Below are 13,999 nucleotides of genomic sequence, written 5' to 3' on the forward strand. Positions count from 1 at the left end.
ACGTTGCCCTGGTTTGATGTTGTTATCTGTGGTTTTGTTGTTTTTACTTTGTACAGCACATTGGTCAACGGTAGTTGTGTTTAATTGTGCTTTATAAATAAATTGAAATTTATATTAATTTAGTATAATACTACTACTACTACTAATAATAATAATAATATTATAATAATGTAAATTATTGTCCTATGTAAAATACCTATTTATTATTAATAATAATAAATATTAAAAGTGCAAGAATTGAAAGGATTGCTTGAATAAATATGGCATTTTTATTCATAAAATCTATTGCATACAATTGCTATGGCACAGTGATCATGGCACTGTAAAACGGTCATGTGGTCCTTCTCAGTACCCAACAATCTTAGATTGTTTAGCACCTGCTGTCTATTTTCATTCTTGAGTTAAAATCCATGTTCTCTCCAAACCTAAATGCAGAAATGGGAACCATTAAAAGCAATCCTCTGAAAGTGCAATACTGATTTTTACATTTGACTGGGACAGAAAGCGGTACTATGAAAGCAAAATCTGCTTCTTAAAAACATCAACATGTAAAAACAGCGCATAGCATGTAACTTTCTGACAATTTTCCAACTATATATTTTTTTAAAAATCTATCTATCTATATATATATATATATATATATATATATATATATATATATATATATATATATATATATATATAAAGGGATCATAGCAAAACAGTCAAGAGAAAAACATTAGATAAAATCAATAAAAATATGATTAAAGGCACCTAATAATATGTGTTCAATTCATGCAGGTCCATGAAATACCATGTAACTTTCATTATGAATTCTGTGAGCTCACCTTTGATGCAGCTCTGTGAATTATTGAGTGCCTGCGCCCCAGTCGATCAATATCTCTGGAATAGCCTCCTCCAATAACAGTTGCCACAGGAATGCCCTTTTTAATGACTGTCTGAAGTACATAAAGATCCCTCCGGTAAAGTCCTATGACGGGTAAAACGCACAAAGACATTGAAGGGTCAATTACATAAAATACTGCTTCGATTTTACAATATATAATGTACTTAATAGAGTGAAAGGATTCACCTTCATCTGTGAGACGAAGTCTTCCAAGTTCATCCTCCCAGTGTGGATCCACACCAGAATCATACAGCACCAGATCCGGTCGGATTCTCTCCAGTAACCAAGGGAGGTGTTCCTGGACTGCACAGGAAATTACATTTTTACATAGTACCACACCTAGGCTTATTTAAAGGAGTAGGTCATCCAAAAACAAAACATTTCTTAAAATGTACTCACCCTCAGGCAATCCAAGATGTAGATGACTTTGTTTCTTCTTTGGGAAAAATTTGGGGCGTTACATCCCTTGCTCATCCTCTGCAGTGAATGGGTGCCATCAGAATGAGTGATCTTAACAGCTGATAAAAACATCAGAATAACCCACAAGTAATCCACACGACTCCAGTCCATCAATTACCATCTTATGAAGTGAAAAGCTGCGTGTTTATAGAAAACAAATCCATCATTAAGGCCTTTTTAACAAACCATAACTTCTGGTTAATACGCAATACAATAAATGTCCTCATAATATCGTCCATAATGTTGCTTTTTCAGTGTAAAATGATCTTTTATCAGGAGAGAAATATGCACAATCAACACTATTTACAAGCGAAAACTAATTTTAAACAAATACGTCAATGGATATTGATGTGAGAGGACAACGGGATTGACATTCACTGGAGAAAGTGTTATTATTGATTATATGCTAATTTGTTTGGCCAGAGGGTGTCAAGTTACAATGCCCTGATGATGAATTTGTGGCTTACAAACATAGCTTTCCACTTCACAAGATGTTGATTGATGGACTGGAATGGATTGCATGAATTGCTGTGATGTTTTTATCAGCTGTCTGGACTCTCATTCTGACGGCACCCATTCACTGCAGAGGATCCATTGGTGAGCAAGTGATGTAATGCTACATTTCTCCAGTTCTGTTCTGATGAAGAAAGAAACTCATCTACATCTGGGATGGCCTGAGGGTGAGTCTAATTTCAGCAAATATTAATTTTGTATGAACTATTATTTTAATAGAGATTTATAGAAATTATTAAAATTTATTTAAAAGTCAAAAAGTGATATGCTTATGGTTTTGTGTAGGTGTAAAAAGAAAATACCTTTGGAAAGATACTCTTTGTCTTCAGTGCCGTCTTCCAAACTGACATCCAGGTCACTCTGCTGCTTTCGCACAGGAAAGTTTTTCCCACAATGCACTGAGAAGGTGAAAACATCGGGTTCATCCTTAAATATGAATGCTGTGCCATCACCCTAGTGAACAGAGAAAAAAAAACATTACTGTATCATGAATATTATATAGAATTCAGGAAAGCAACAGCATTTTGGTCAGTACAACAGTTTCTTTTTTTCAGTTTCAAATGTAAATGATTCATCCACTGTTATTAAATATTTCTTCCTCAAAAATAAAACCAAAGGTTTAAAGGCTGACCCCTTGGAAGTCATGTACCTGATGTACATCCAGATCCACAATGAGAATCCTCCTCCTGGATGTGGACTCACCCATCAGGTGTTTGGCGGCCACAGCCAGGTCATTGAGCAGACAGAAGCCTGAGCCGAAGCTGGGGAAGGCATGATGCGTCCCTCCGGCTGTACTGCATGCCAGTCCCCTCTGCATGGCGATCTCTGCTGCCAGCACTGTGCCACCTGGACCACACCTCACATGAGAGAAATACATTACATGACACTCCAAGGCGGGGGGAAACAGAACAATACACTGTCGTTTTACAAACTTCCATAGCTGCATATTAGTGCAATATGTAAACAAAAAAAGAAAAAAAAAATTTGTGCATATGCAAATCAAGCCTTTTCCAATGTGACATAATTTTCATAACAAATAAGGTCTGTATTTTAGTAATAATACTAAAACATTTTTTTTTAAATAAAGTATAATTTTAAATGTATGTCATGGTTAAAATTATTGTAATATAATCTGTCTATATATATCTATATACAAAACCAAATCTATAAAATTAGTCACATAACAAAAAATGTAAGTTAAAAAATTATATTATTAGTTAAGCTAATTTAGAATATTAATAAATATTATAATAGCATAAGAATAATAGTAAAACAACACTATACAAATTAAGAAATGTCCAAATTAGGCTTCGTTTTTATTTTGCAACTTTATTTTGATGTTAGAGTAAAATATAACCCAGACAATTCACTTCACAATTTTGACTTGAAGCACATACTAAATCGCATACCTGTTTCATATCTACAGCGTTGCACTAAACCAAAACTCCACATGAATCCGGTTCGCCTCTGATCTTTCTCACTAATTTTACCACTGATAAAGTTGGACAGGTACTCCTCAGTATGTGCACGTCTCAGAAGCTCAGTGGAGGCAATCTTAGGGGCCCACACCTATAAGACAGAGACATTTAAAGTATATTAAGCTTGGCTTTGTTAAATATGCATGTGTTAATATAAGTTCCAGATTCACTAAGCATGTCCAACCTGTTTATCTGTTATGACCTGATCTCTGAGCAGACTCTCCAGGACTTTGGGGAACTTTCCCATGGGAAACCTGTGGTTTTCAGGGAGGTCACATATGTACTTGACATGATGAACTATAGGAAGTGCTCTCGATTCAAGGCAAGTCTGTGAAGAAAAAAAAACACATGCAAATGAGTGAGAGCAGTGTACTAGATTTAGGGAGTTCAATGTGATAAGGACATATTACATGTTCAGCGTTAAAAGACCTCCTCCATGTTCCCTGCATTGGGTTTCGTTTCAGAAATGTTTCCTCGTGTTCCACAAGTTTGCATTTAATAGCTGCTCTACAGATAGATTTTTGACATAGTAAATGAAACATTGCTGCCTTACAATGGCTTACAACTGCTTGTTTACAAAACGCGTGCAGTTACACAATCAGCAACTATTAAATACGTCGCTTCATTATATATTTTTTAAAACGCGTTCTGAATCAGATTAAATGTTATTCATGATACGGGCGCAAAAACAAAATATTTCCACGATCAGCCCATATACATGCGTGTGTATCATAGACTGTATAAAAATAGGTGTGTATACATGAGACGTTTGTGTTTCTGGGGTCCGTGTTGTTTTCTTTTTCTTGTTGTAATGGAAGTGTGCTACTGCCACCGTCTGTTGAGGAGTGAGAGAGATACAAAAATGGCATCAAATGTGCAATGCATGGAGTCACTTTTTGTCATAGTGGAAACATTTGGTTTTATTCTGCTTTATTTTACATTCATTTAAGGGGATAGTGTCCACTTTAAGGTGAGAAGTTGCACAATAAAAACAAACATGCAAATAAATAAATAGCCTACCTTAAACATATTTCCTTAGTTAATTTATTTATAAATAAATACATGAATAAATGAATGATTGAATGAAAAGCAGAGGAGTGTTCCGGCTGACTGTACATTAAACTGCTTACGTGTTGCTGCTTCCCAAAGAACAAACGAATGAATGAACATTTTGATTACTGAGTATTTAATTGACCTGAAATGGTTTTATTACTTTGGTCGACAGGAACAAAATTTTTTACTTAATTCAAAGCGAACCATTTACTGCCTTGCAGATGTCTGATCTGTCGGTACACTGTCATATTGTTGGATAAAATGGGCCTCTTTCTCAGAAAGAAGTAATTTGTTGGCAGGAACAGCAGAATGTACTATGTGAAAGGCATGTGAACATTTTGCCAGGTAGAAAATAGCCTGGCTGTAATAAATGATGTGAAAGCATGGCTGGCGCATCTTGTGAAGCAGAATGTATTTTTTCACAATGTACTCAAAATTACCATGGTAATCTGGTAGGTTCATGTTAAATAAATAAAATAAATAAATATTACATATTCATCATTACTGATTTCTATATACATAGTGACCCTCAGATAGCTAGGTGGCGAAAGGTGATTTATCTTTGTGTTATGAATGACTTTTCATTGTCTGTTAGCCGTTGACTGAAGTGAATGGAGCTTTTGTTTTTAATTGATAAGTTTATAATTTTATAAATATATATATAATATATATATATATATATATATATATATATATATATATATATAGTACAGACCAAAAGTTTGGACACACCTTCTTATTCAAAGAGTTTTCTTTATTTTCATGACTATGAAAATTGTAGATTCACACTGAAGGCCTCAAAACTATGAATTAACACATGTGGAATTATATACATAACAAAAAAGTGTGAAACAACTGAAAATATGTCATATTCTAGGTTCTTCAAAGTAGCCACCTTTTGCTTTGATTACTGCTTTGCACACTCTTGGCATTCTCTTGATGAGCTTCAAGAGGTAGTCACCTGAAATGGTCTTCCAACAGTCTTGAAGGAGTTCCCCGAGAGATGCTTAGCACTTGTTGGCCCTTTTGCCTTCTGTCTGCGGTCCAGCTTACCCCTAAACCATCTCGATTGGGTTCAGGTCCGGTGACTGTGGAGGCCAGGTCATCTGGCGCAGCACCCCATCACTCTCCTTCTTGGTCAAATAGTCCTTGATGCCTTCAGTGTGACTCTACAATTTTCATAGTCATGAAAATAAAGAAAAACTCTTTGAATGAGAAGGTGTGTCCAAACTTTTGGTCTGTACTGTATATATATGTTCATTAATAAAGTGAATGTTATTAATTGGGGGCAGTTGTTAAATCAAGACCTATAAATGTCTGTATTGACAATGTTTTTGGTTTAGATATACAGTTCTTAAAAGTAATTGCCAATTTTCTTTCATTTAATGTTATTCAAACAATTATGCAGCCCATATTTGTACAGACATCATATCTTCCCCATCATCATGTTGCCCAATCATATGTCAGTCATCAACCCTCTCTCTGTATTTTCCCCTGAAATGTTATGTTTGAACAGTGTGACCCATAACGTGCTGCTCTCATCGTCCCTAAAATATTGGCATTCTCAGTCTAACCACAAATGAAATGAATGTGCATCCTCCTTTTACAGCTCTTTATGAGGCATTATCTCTGTTTACCTTCTGGAGTGGGAGCCTTATGTTTACAGAAGAGGCCCAAGATGTTCCCGTGCCTTGCCTAAGGCTGTTGATTTAAATCCAAATACCATTCTTCAGATACTTGTGCCATTATATCATACAGCCAGTCTGTGTTGTGCATCTGTTGAAGCAGGCTTGCGGAGTGGTGTATGCCACCTTACATTAAGGATCCTTCAAATTTAACCAGTCAACAACGACACATGAGCTGTGATCAGAGAGAATGCCAGGTTCATTCACTTATTGTAAATATGCAGTATCACTCAGTTAATTCGAATATGTGAACTACTGTATACGGTCGGTTTTAATAATAAAAATATTTTACTAATGCTCATGTAATTCCAAACCCGCATGACATTCTTTCTTACGTGGGACAACAAAGGAGATGTTTAGTAGAAAGCCCGAGCTGCTCTTTTCCATGCAATGAGAAGTGAATGGTGACAAAGGGTCGTCAAGCTCTGAGACAGATGAAAACACAATGTAAAAATAACCCTAAAAATAATTAGTAAAACAATTTGATGTAGAAACGGTTTTCACTCAGAAATAGCTAGTAAATTTAACTAATAATTACAAAGAAACGGCATTGAATTAAATGTGAAAATTTTAAGAAGAAATTGTATTTTCTCTTATATTCTTTGATTTATTTTCTAACTTTGAAAAATCTTTTTTTTACAGTTATGACTCGTCATTTGTATTTCAAGATTTTTGAAGTATTTGCCTGAGGAAAATGTAATTCTGTTGAAAAATATAAGTCGAATGCATTTGGGTGCGACGTGAGTAGATGGAGATGTACTTTTCCATCAATGTTATTTAGTGTTTCAGTTCAGGCAAAACTACAAAAGGTTAGTGCAAGCTTGATGGTTAAAGATCTGACCTGCTAACCCAAAGGTTGTAGGTTCAAAGCCCGCAAGGTGCGACAGATGAACCAAGAGTTATGGAGATCACCTTTAGCCACTGTGTCCTTGAGCAAAATACTTAACCCTTACTTTATTCTGGGGATTTGTTCCTGTTCTAAGCATGCTGGAAGTTCCTTTAGATAAGAAGGTGTCTGCATAATGACAAATTGACTTTTAAGCGCGTTAGGTCCCTAAGTTAAGCTGGGTGGAAATCTCTTCAGATGTGTTGAGGATGAGCTGTCACAGTTCAGTCCCTCCAGCACATCCTCCTTGGTATGTATCACCTACATGTTGAAACGGTGCCCTGTTTGCTCAAAGCGTGCTCTGGAATGATTGTCCATTGAACAGATCATGAATTCAATGTTTCATTTTCAGCACAGCACCATATAATTTTTTCTTGGTGTCTTTCCCTGCCAGTCGAGAGGATGGAATTGGTTTCCACACCTGCAACTCATGTACAGTATCTATGAAAAAAGACACTGTATTTTGGGTCTGGAAGTTCATAAGGGTTTTTTTTTTCAATATACTTTTTTCTCTACATGATTATAGAGTATGTAATTTATTTTTTATATCAGATGAGTACTGTTAAGTTCTATATTCTAAACAAATAATAGAAAATGACTTATTCAGACATACTTCAGTAAGGCTAAGTGACTGCTAAAACTTTGCCATCCAAAAACAGGGTTATTATGATTAAACTTAACTAAAAATATAAACCTTGAAGTTATATGCAATTAAATGGTATTTGAAATAAAATTAAATATTTCATTGAATTTAACTTCATTTACTAAAGTAACTGAAACCAAATAAAATTATAAAAATATATAGACATTTAAAAAGACAAAAACACAGAACAAAATTTCTATAACTTTAACTAAAATGAAAATGCAGATAGAAAATACAAAAATAGAAAATGCACTTAAATTCAAACATTAAAAACATTGCTAAATTATATGATATGATATAAATAATAATAAAACCCAACCCATACAGAGGCATTTTTTTGCCCCATATCTTGAATATTAGGGGCATATAACTGTATTTTAATAGGCAAAAAAAAAAAAAAATCTGTGAATTCAGAGGGTGTACTTTTGAAACCTTTGAAAATGAGTTTTAAAATCAAGTTTTGAAAACAGGACGTTATTTTCTCCATGTAAACTACAAAAATGCAACTTTGAGGAAATGATGAGAAAGTGCCAAGAAAGAGTGCAAGAGAAAGTGCCAAGAAATTGACCGTGCCTGCACGTATGTGTGCGCTACAAGACAAAAACTGTTTGTGCTGTAAGTAAACCCCCCGAGGCATGAAGCACACTGAGATGCGGTCTCAGGTGGAGAAGTTGCTCCTCTTATTAAAACACAGCAAATGAAACTGCAAATTCAATGAGCACATTCACCTTCCCATGCTTCAGTTATTTAATCGCTGAGAACTAGCCTAATAATGAAACTCTGCATGATACAATCAATATACTACCTCACTGCAAATAACATCAACAAGAGAACCCTTTATTTATTTATTACTTATTTCATGTAGGTTTGGTTTCAAACGGTTCGCGCATTGGGAGTGGTGAGTTACACTGTTGCTTTGATACACATGAGAGAGAGGCAGCTGTCTTGTTCAGTTGGTGTAGATGAGTGTGGCATGGTTTGGTGGATGGAACAATAGAACAGACAGGTGCTCTCCTGGCACTCATTGCCTGGCAGATCTGCCTCAGTCTCACACAGGCTGCATCTCAATGCCTCCCCCAGCAGGCCTTTCTATGGCCTCTCAGGCTGTCAGGCAGAACCAGTAAATCTTGCTGAGAGATTATGCACTGCTGTTTTGTTGGCCTGTTTTTTTTTTTTTTTTTTGCAAAAACAAAAAGCCAAATATCATGTTGATAACTTGAACTTGTTTTACTCTCCAAAACTATTTGCATCGTATAGAATGGCATTATATATAATAAGAAAACAATTTATTTAAAGAAAAATAAACCAAAACAGTATTCGAGTTTAGTGAGGGAGTAAGTTGCGAAATCTAAAATCGAAACAATTAATTGACATTTTTATGTGAACCTTTTTTACTTCTTTCAAAAGAACTGATTTAGAAGAGTCATTTGATCATGAAATAATTACATTAATAATTAATTGTAATAATTAATAAAAAAAAAATAATGATTAATTTTCTTGTTTTAATTCATGACCAAAATAAATAGTAAAAAGTTTCATTTTGTGTTCTTGAGAATAAAGCCATACAGGTTTGAAACAACAAGACTTTTTTTCTGTTGAACTATTCCTTTAAAGTGTATGACAAACAAGATGCAAATTGGTGCTCTCTTGAATAATGTTTGCATATATTTTAAATTATTGATTTGCTGGTGTCCATCCATCCATCCATCTTCTTCCGCTTATCCGGGGCCGGGTCGTGGGGGCAGCAGTCTAAGCAGAGAACCCCAGACTTCCCTCTCCCTAGACACTTACTCCAGCTCTTCTGGGGGGACACCGAGGCGTTCCCAGGCCAGCCGGGAGACATAGTCTCTCCATCGTGTCCTAGGTCTTCCCCGGGGTCTCCTCCCAGTGGGACGCGCCCGGAACACCTTCCCGCTGGTGTGTATACCTTTATTTATGTGCCCTCTTTTTCAGAACAGGTGATTCAAATTAGCACTATCTACAATGTCCCACAAAGCCTTGAAAGTCACTTTATGCTATTTTAACCTGAAAGAAAACTTCATTTCTTTCAGTGTCTACAGTGACCTTTCTGGTTTCATGTTTTTATGCCATTACACTTACCAGGGTTTTCATCAGCATTAAACACAACATAGTGCTACTCGCTTGTGTTTTCTGATGCACTTGAAAGGAATGTTTCCTGTTGAATACTCACACATACTCTTCATTCAGATGTCTTTACCTGGACAGCGATGGATACTTAAATGTGACTCAGCTGATCAGTGGCCAACCACTTCATGCTTTAATGAAGATTCATCATGGGCTGAAAAGCGTATTACAAGTTTTCACAGCTGTGTGCTGCATGTGCCTGGGTCCCTGTCGAAACAAGCTTGGTCTTTGTGAACCCAGCAGAAGCTGAAGATGAAGTTATCAGCTGCTTGTCTAATCAGACCCCTTCTATGACCCAACATGACTCGGTGGCTAACATGAATGTCTTGAATTTCCTGACGTCTGTGTTTATAAGTATGGATGGAATGCAGTGGTTCATCGCTAATATAAAGATAACCTTGTGTTTTCAGGCAGCAGTTGGTGATTTTTTACATCTAAGTCCTGAACTGATTATCTTAATTTTGTGTGGATGATTTTGCCTGGTGCTGTGAAAATAAATAAATACATTAATTAGGCCTGACATGCTTAAATAATATCTACTTTTTACAGTGCATTTCTGCATTTGAGGGTTATAAAGCATATCTGTTTATCTGGAGCTGTTTATGTAAAATCAAAATGCATTATATAGTATTAAACAGAGGTGTTTAGGCATCACCACAGTGAGTTCTGTGTGAAATAGAGTGGAGTAACAGATTTCAGTAACATCAGATTTGGTGACTCTGCCTCATGTGTAGCTGTTTATATAAAACCAACCCATTCAAGAGTATAAAAATGGAGCAGTTAAGACATTACTGAGTGAAGGATATTAAAGCCATTCTGTGTATAAAAAAAAAAAAAGAGAGAGATAATGGATTTCGATTACCTTTAACCCCGTCTTGTCAGATTTGGTGAGTATTGTATATGTCTTTAACTGTTCACCTTAGATCAAAATGTACTTTTCTATAGTATGAAACATAAGAATTTAGACATCACAAGAGTGAATTCGGAGGACATTAAAGTTATTCTGAACTGAATCGTTTTAAACGGTTCGCGTCTCCAATAGCATTAATCCACAAATGACTTAAGCTGTTAACTTTTTTAATGTGGCTGACACTCCCTTTGAGTTAAAACAAACCAATATCCCAGAGTAATTCATTTACTCAAACAGTACACTGACTGAACTGCTGTGAAGAGAGAACTGAAGATGAACACCGAGCCGAGACAGATAACGAACAAACGTTTGACTCGTTCTCGAGTCAAGAACCGTTTATGTCAGACGTGTCCGATTCGAGAACCGAGGAGCTGATGATACTGCGCATGTGTGATTCAGTGTGAAGCAGACTGACACACAGTCTGACACACAGTCTGATTCTTTTGGCGATTGATTCTGAACTGATTTTGTGCTGATTTATGAGCGCGGGTAAAGCAAATGCTTGAATCAAGGGCAATCATCGCAAATGATGTCATTACTTTGAGCGCAAAAGAACCGGTGAACCGTTTTCTTCAACCGGTTTATTGAATCGAACTGTCTGGAAGAACCGGTTTATGGAAAAGAACCGAACTTTCCATCACTACTGGTGATCCGAAAACTGATGCAACCGGATCTTGACTCGAGAACAAGTCAATCGTTCGTTATCTGGCTCGGCTCGGTGTTCATCTTCAGTTCTCTCTTCACAGCAGTTCAGTCAGTGTACTGTTTGAGTAAATGAATTACTCTGGGATATTGGTTTGTTTTAACTCAAAGGGAGTGTCAGCCACATTAAAAAAGTTAACAGCTTAAGTCATTTGTGGATTAATGCGTATTGGAGACGCGAACCGTTTTAAATGATTCAGTTCGATTTGGTGAACTGGTTCAAAAAGATCCGGTTACACTGATTGATTCGTTCGTGAACCGGATATCCAGACTGCTTTGTTTTGAACTCGCTCACAACAGACACGGAAGAGAAGAAAATGCTGAATAAAGTCGTAGTTTTTGCTATTTTCAGACCAAAATGTATTTTCGATGCTTCAAAAAATTCTAACTGACCCTCTGATGTCACATGGACTACTTTGATGATGTTTTTCTTACCTTTCTGGACATGGACAGTATACCGTACACACAGCTTCAATGGAGGGACTGAGAGCTCTCGGACTAAATCTAAAATATCTTAAACTGTGTTCCCAAGATGAACGGAGGTCTTACGGGTTTGGAACGACATGAGGGCGAGTCATTAATGACATAATTAAAATTTTGGGGTGAACTATCCCTTTAATTTTCCCTCTGTGCTCATTTAGCTTGAAATTCGCTGTTGGAGTTAGATTTATTATGATGCAGTCATTGAGGATTGTAATTTAAGAATATTTAGTGCATATAAAAAAGTGAATGTTGCATGTGATGATGAAACAACATAAAACTCTACTTTTTAGAAAACTACCTGCTTGATGCTGTTGGCCATCGCAGCCCATGTTCCCCCACGTCTGCCGCTTCCTTTCAGTAGAAGGAATTTGCTCTGTGATTTTGCCCATTGACTGAACAAGTTAAGGCAGGTAAGGCTGAAGTGTGTTTGTAAGGTGAATTAATTTGCTCTTCATTCCATTGAATATTCCTGACGTGCTGCGTTTTTCTCTGACAAACCCCTCAGAGGTCACATAAACACATGTAACCGCTCCGCATGCCATATCTAGCTGATAATCACAGAGAGACTGTGAAAATAACAGGGTTTCTGCTGTCACGACTCTTGTGTTGATAATCAGTCAGTACTTGAACGTCCATCATCACACACAGTCATCTGCTCATAAAAGTCTACTGTGTAAAAAAAGTTCATGTTCAATTTGAGGTTATATGTGGTTCCCCAGCTATAGGAGATACCATTTAACAAATGGTACAAATTCAGCAAATCCTTGATAAGCATTGTAGGTATAAAGGTCACAGTGCTCACTATAAAAACTCCTTGCTCACATTACTTTTCAAGTGGATTTCAGTTTGAACGTAACATTGTTTTTCCATCCATTTCCGCAGAACATTTATGAACATGATAGATGGCTGTTATTGTGTGGACAGGATAATCAGCCAATTACATAAAAGTAATTGTAAATAAATGTCAACTTTACACAACACTTTAGGATCCTCTGAGAACAAAACAAGTTTGTGCAAAGCTCTGATAATAGTAGCACATTTTATCCATTGGACAGAAATTTAGATATTATTTGATCAAATTTTTCTCTTAAAAATAAAGATTTTGGCATTGACTGTTTCATGAAGAACCTTTTACATTTATGGAATTGTTCCATTTTACAAAAGATTCTTTATAGTGACAAAAAAGGTTCTTTAATTTATCCAAACATTCTTTACACTATGAAAATATGGCTCTTTTAAGAACTGTTGACAAAGTTTTTTTTTTTTTTTTTGAGTGGGCAAAAAGGAATCTTCTAAGACATCGCTGCAAAATCACCCATTTGGAACAGTTATTTTTAAGAATGTATTGGAGACTTTTTTTTTTTTTTTTTACATATTTTAGGCGGCACTGTCTTCTTGACTCTTCATAAGAAATGTCGCTGACTCATAGTCATGAAAGAACTAGTATTGTGAGCTATTCCTGCAGCATTTGCTCTTTTAGTCCTTTTATTCCAAAGCATTTTCCATTAAAACTCGTGTTTTCAGCTGGTGCCAGAGGGGCATCTAAAGGCCCCAGCGGTTCCCTGCTATTGGTTTTGCAATGAATCTGGAGATCTATAAACCCCGAAAGCACAGATGAGGGAAAATATCAACACTGAGGTTTCTTATAATCCCCTTGGGAAGTCACCAACCAATCATGTTGTCATGAAAATAGTAGTGAGTCCGCTGCACAGCCGGAGCAATGATTCTCTGGTTATTCATAAATCTGTGGAATGTTGTCATCTATTGCCACATGGCCTAAAATATGGGTCGAAATTGATAAAATATGGGATGCTGGAGATTTGATGGAATGTAAATGTAAACCCCAACCAATATTTAAGACCTGAGACATTTCAAAAATGTTCCTGCATAAATGTGTCTTCCAGAAATACTGCTAACAGGAAAATCGACTGGTAGACACACGATGGAGCTTTGTAAATCAGCAAAATGGTATGCCTACTGAACACTTGTTAGCATTAGTGTTATTGTTAGCTTCTTGAAGTGAACTAATCCCTTTGAAAGTCAGCAGCAAATGCTTGTAATAGTAATCATTTACCAACGTTGCTCATCAGGGAACACTTTGGGTCCACTGAGCAGATGGACTCAAACTGAGAGATGCCAGTTAAAGACATGAGGTT

At 36.3% G+C, this 13,999-nt stretch overlaps 1 protein-coding gene across 1 annotated transcript; it reads right to left on the reverse strand.

Moving 5' to 3' along the window:
• Positions 1 to 246: 246 nt before the first annotated feature.
• Positions 247 to 4,058, reverse strand: hdac12 (histone deacetylase 12). The gene is made up of 8 exons (XM_059533783.1): positions 3,747 to 4,058; positions 3,521 to 3,664; positions 3,268 to 3,427; positions 2,508 to 2,704; positions 2,161 to 2,311; positions 1,073 to 1,189; positions 828 to 970; positions 247 to 425 (listed from the first exon to the last, which is right to left on the reverse strand). The coding sequence occupies exons 1-8, from the start codon at positions 3,876 to 3,878 to the stop codon at positions 402 to 404; spliced, it is 1,068 nt and encodes a 355-aa protein (XP_059389766.1). The 5' UTR covers positions 3,879 to 4,058; the 3' UTR covers positions 247 to 401.
• Between the last annotated feature and the right edge of the window lie 9,941 nt (positions 4,059 to 13,999).

The sequence above is a fragment of the Carassius carassius genome, chromosome 41, assembly GCF_963082965.1.
Source record: "Carassius carassius chromosome 41, fCarCar2.1, whole genome shotgun sequence".
Taxonomy (NCBI): domain Eukaryota; kingdom Metazoa; phylum Chordata; class Actinopteri; order Cypriniformes; family Cyprinidae; genus Carassius; species Carassius carassius.

Bases quoted from the DNA above. Each gene is read 5' to 3' on its own strand.
- hdac12 (XM_059533783.1), bottom strand. From the start codon at position 3,878: ATGTTTCATTTACTATGTCAAAAATCTATCTGTAGAGCAGCTATTAAA. The intron at 3,428-3,520 runs GTTGGACATGCT...TCTGTCTTATAG, and splicing joins AGGTCATAACAGATAAACAG to GTGTGGGCCCCTAAGATTGC. The intron at 426-827 runs GTGAGCTCACAG...TTCTGCATTTAG, and splicing joins TTCACAGAGCTGCATCAAAG to GTTTGGAGAGAACATGGATT.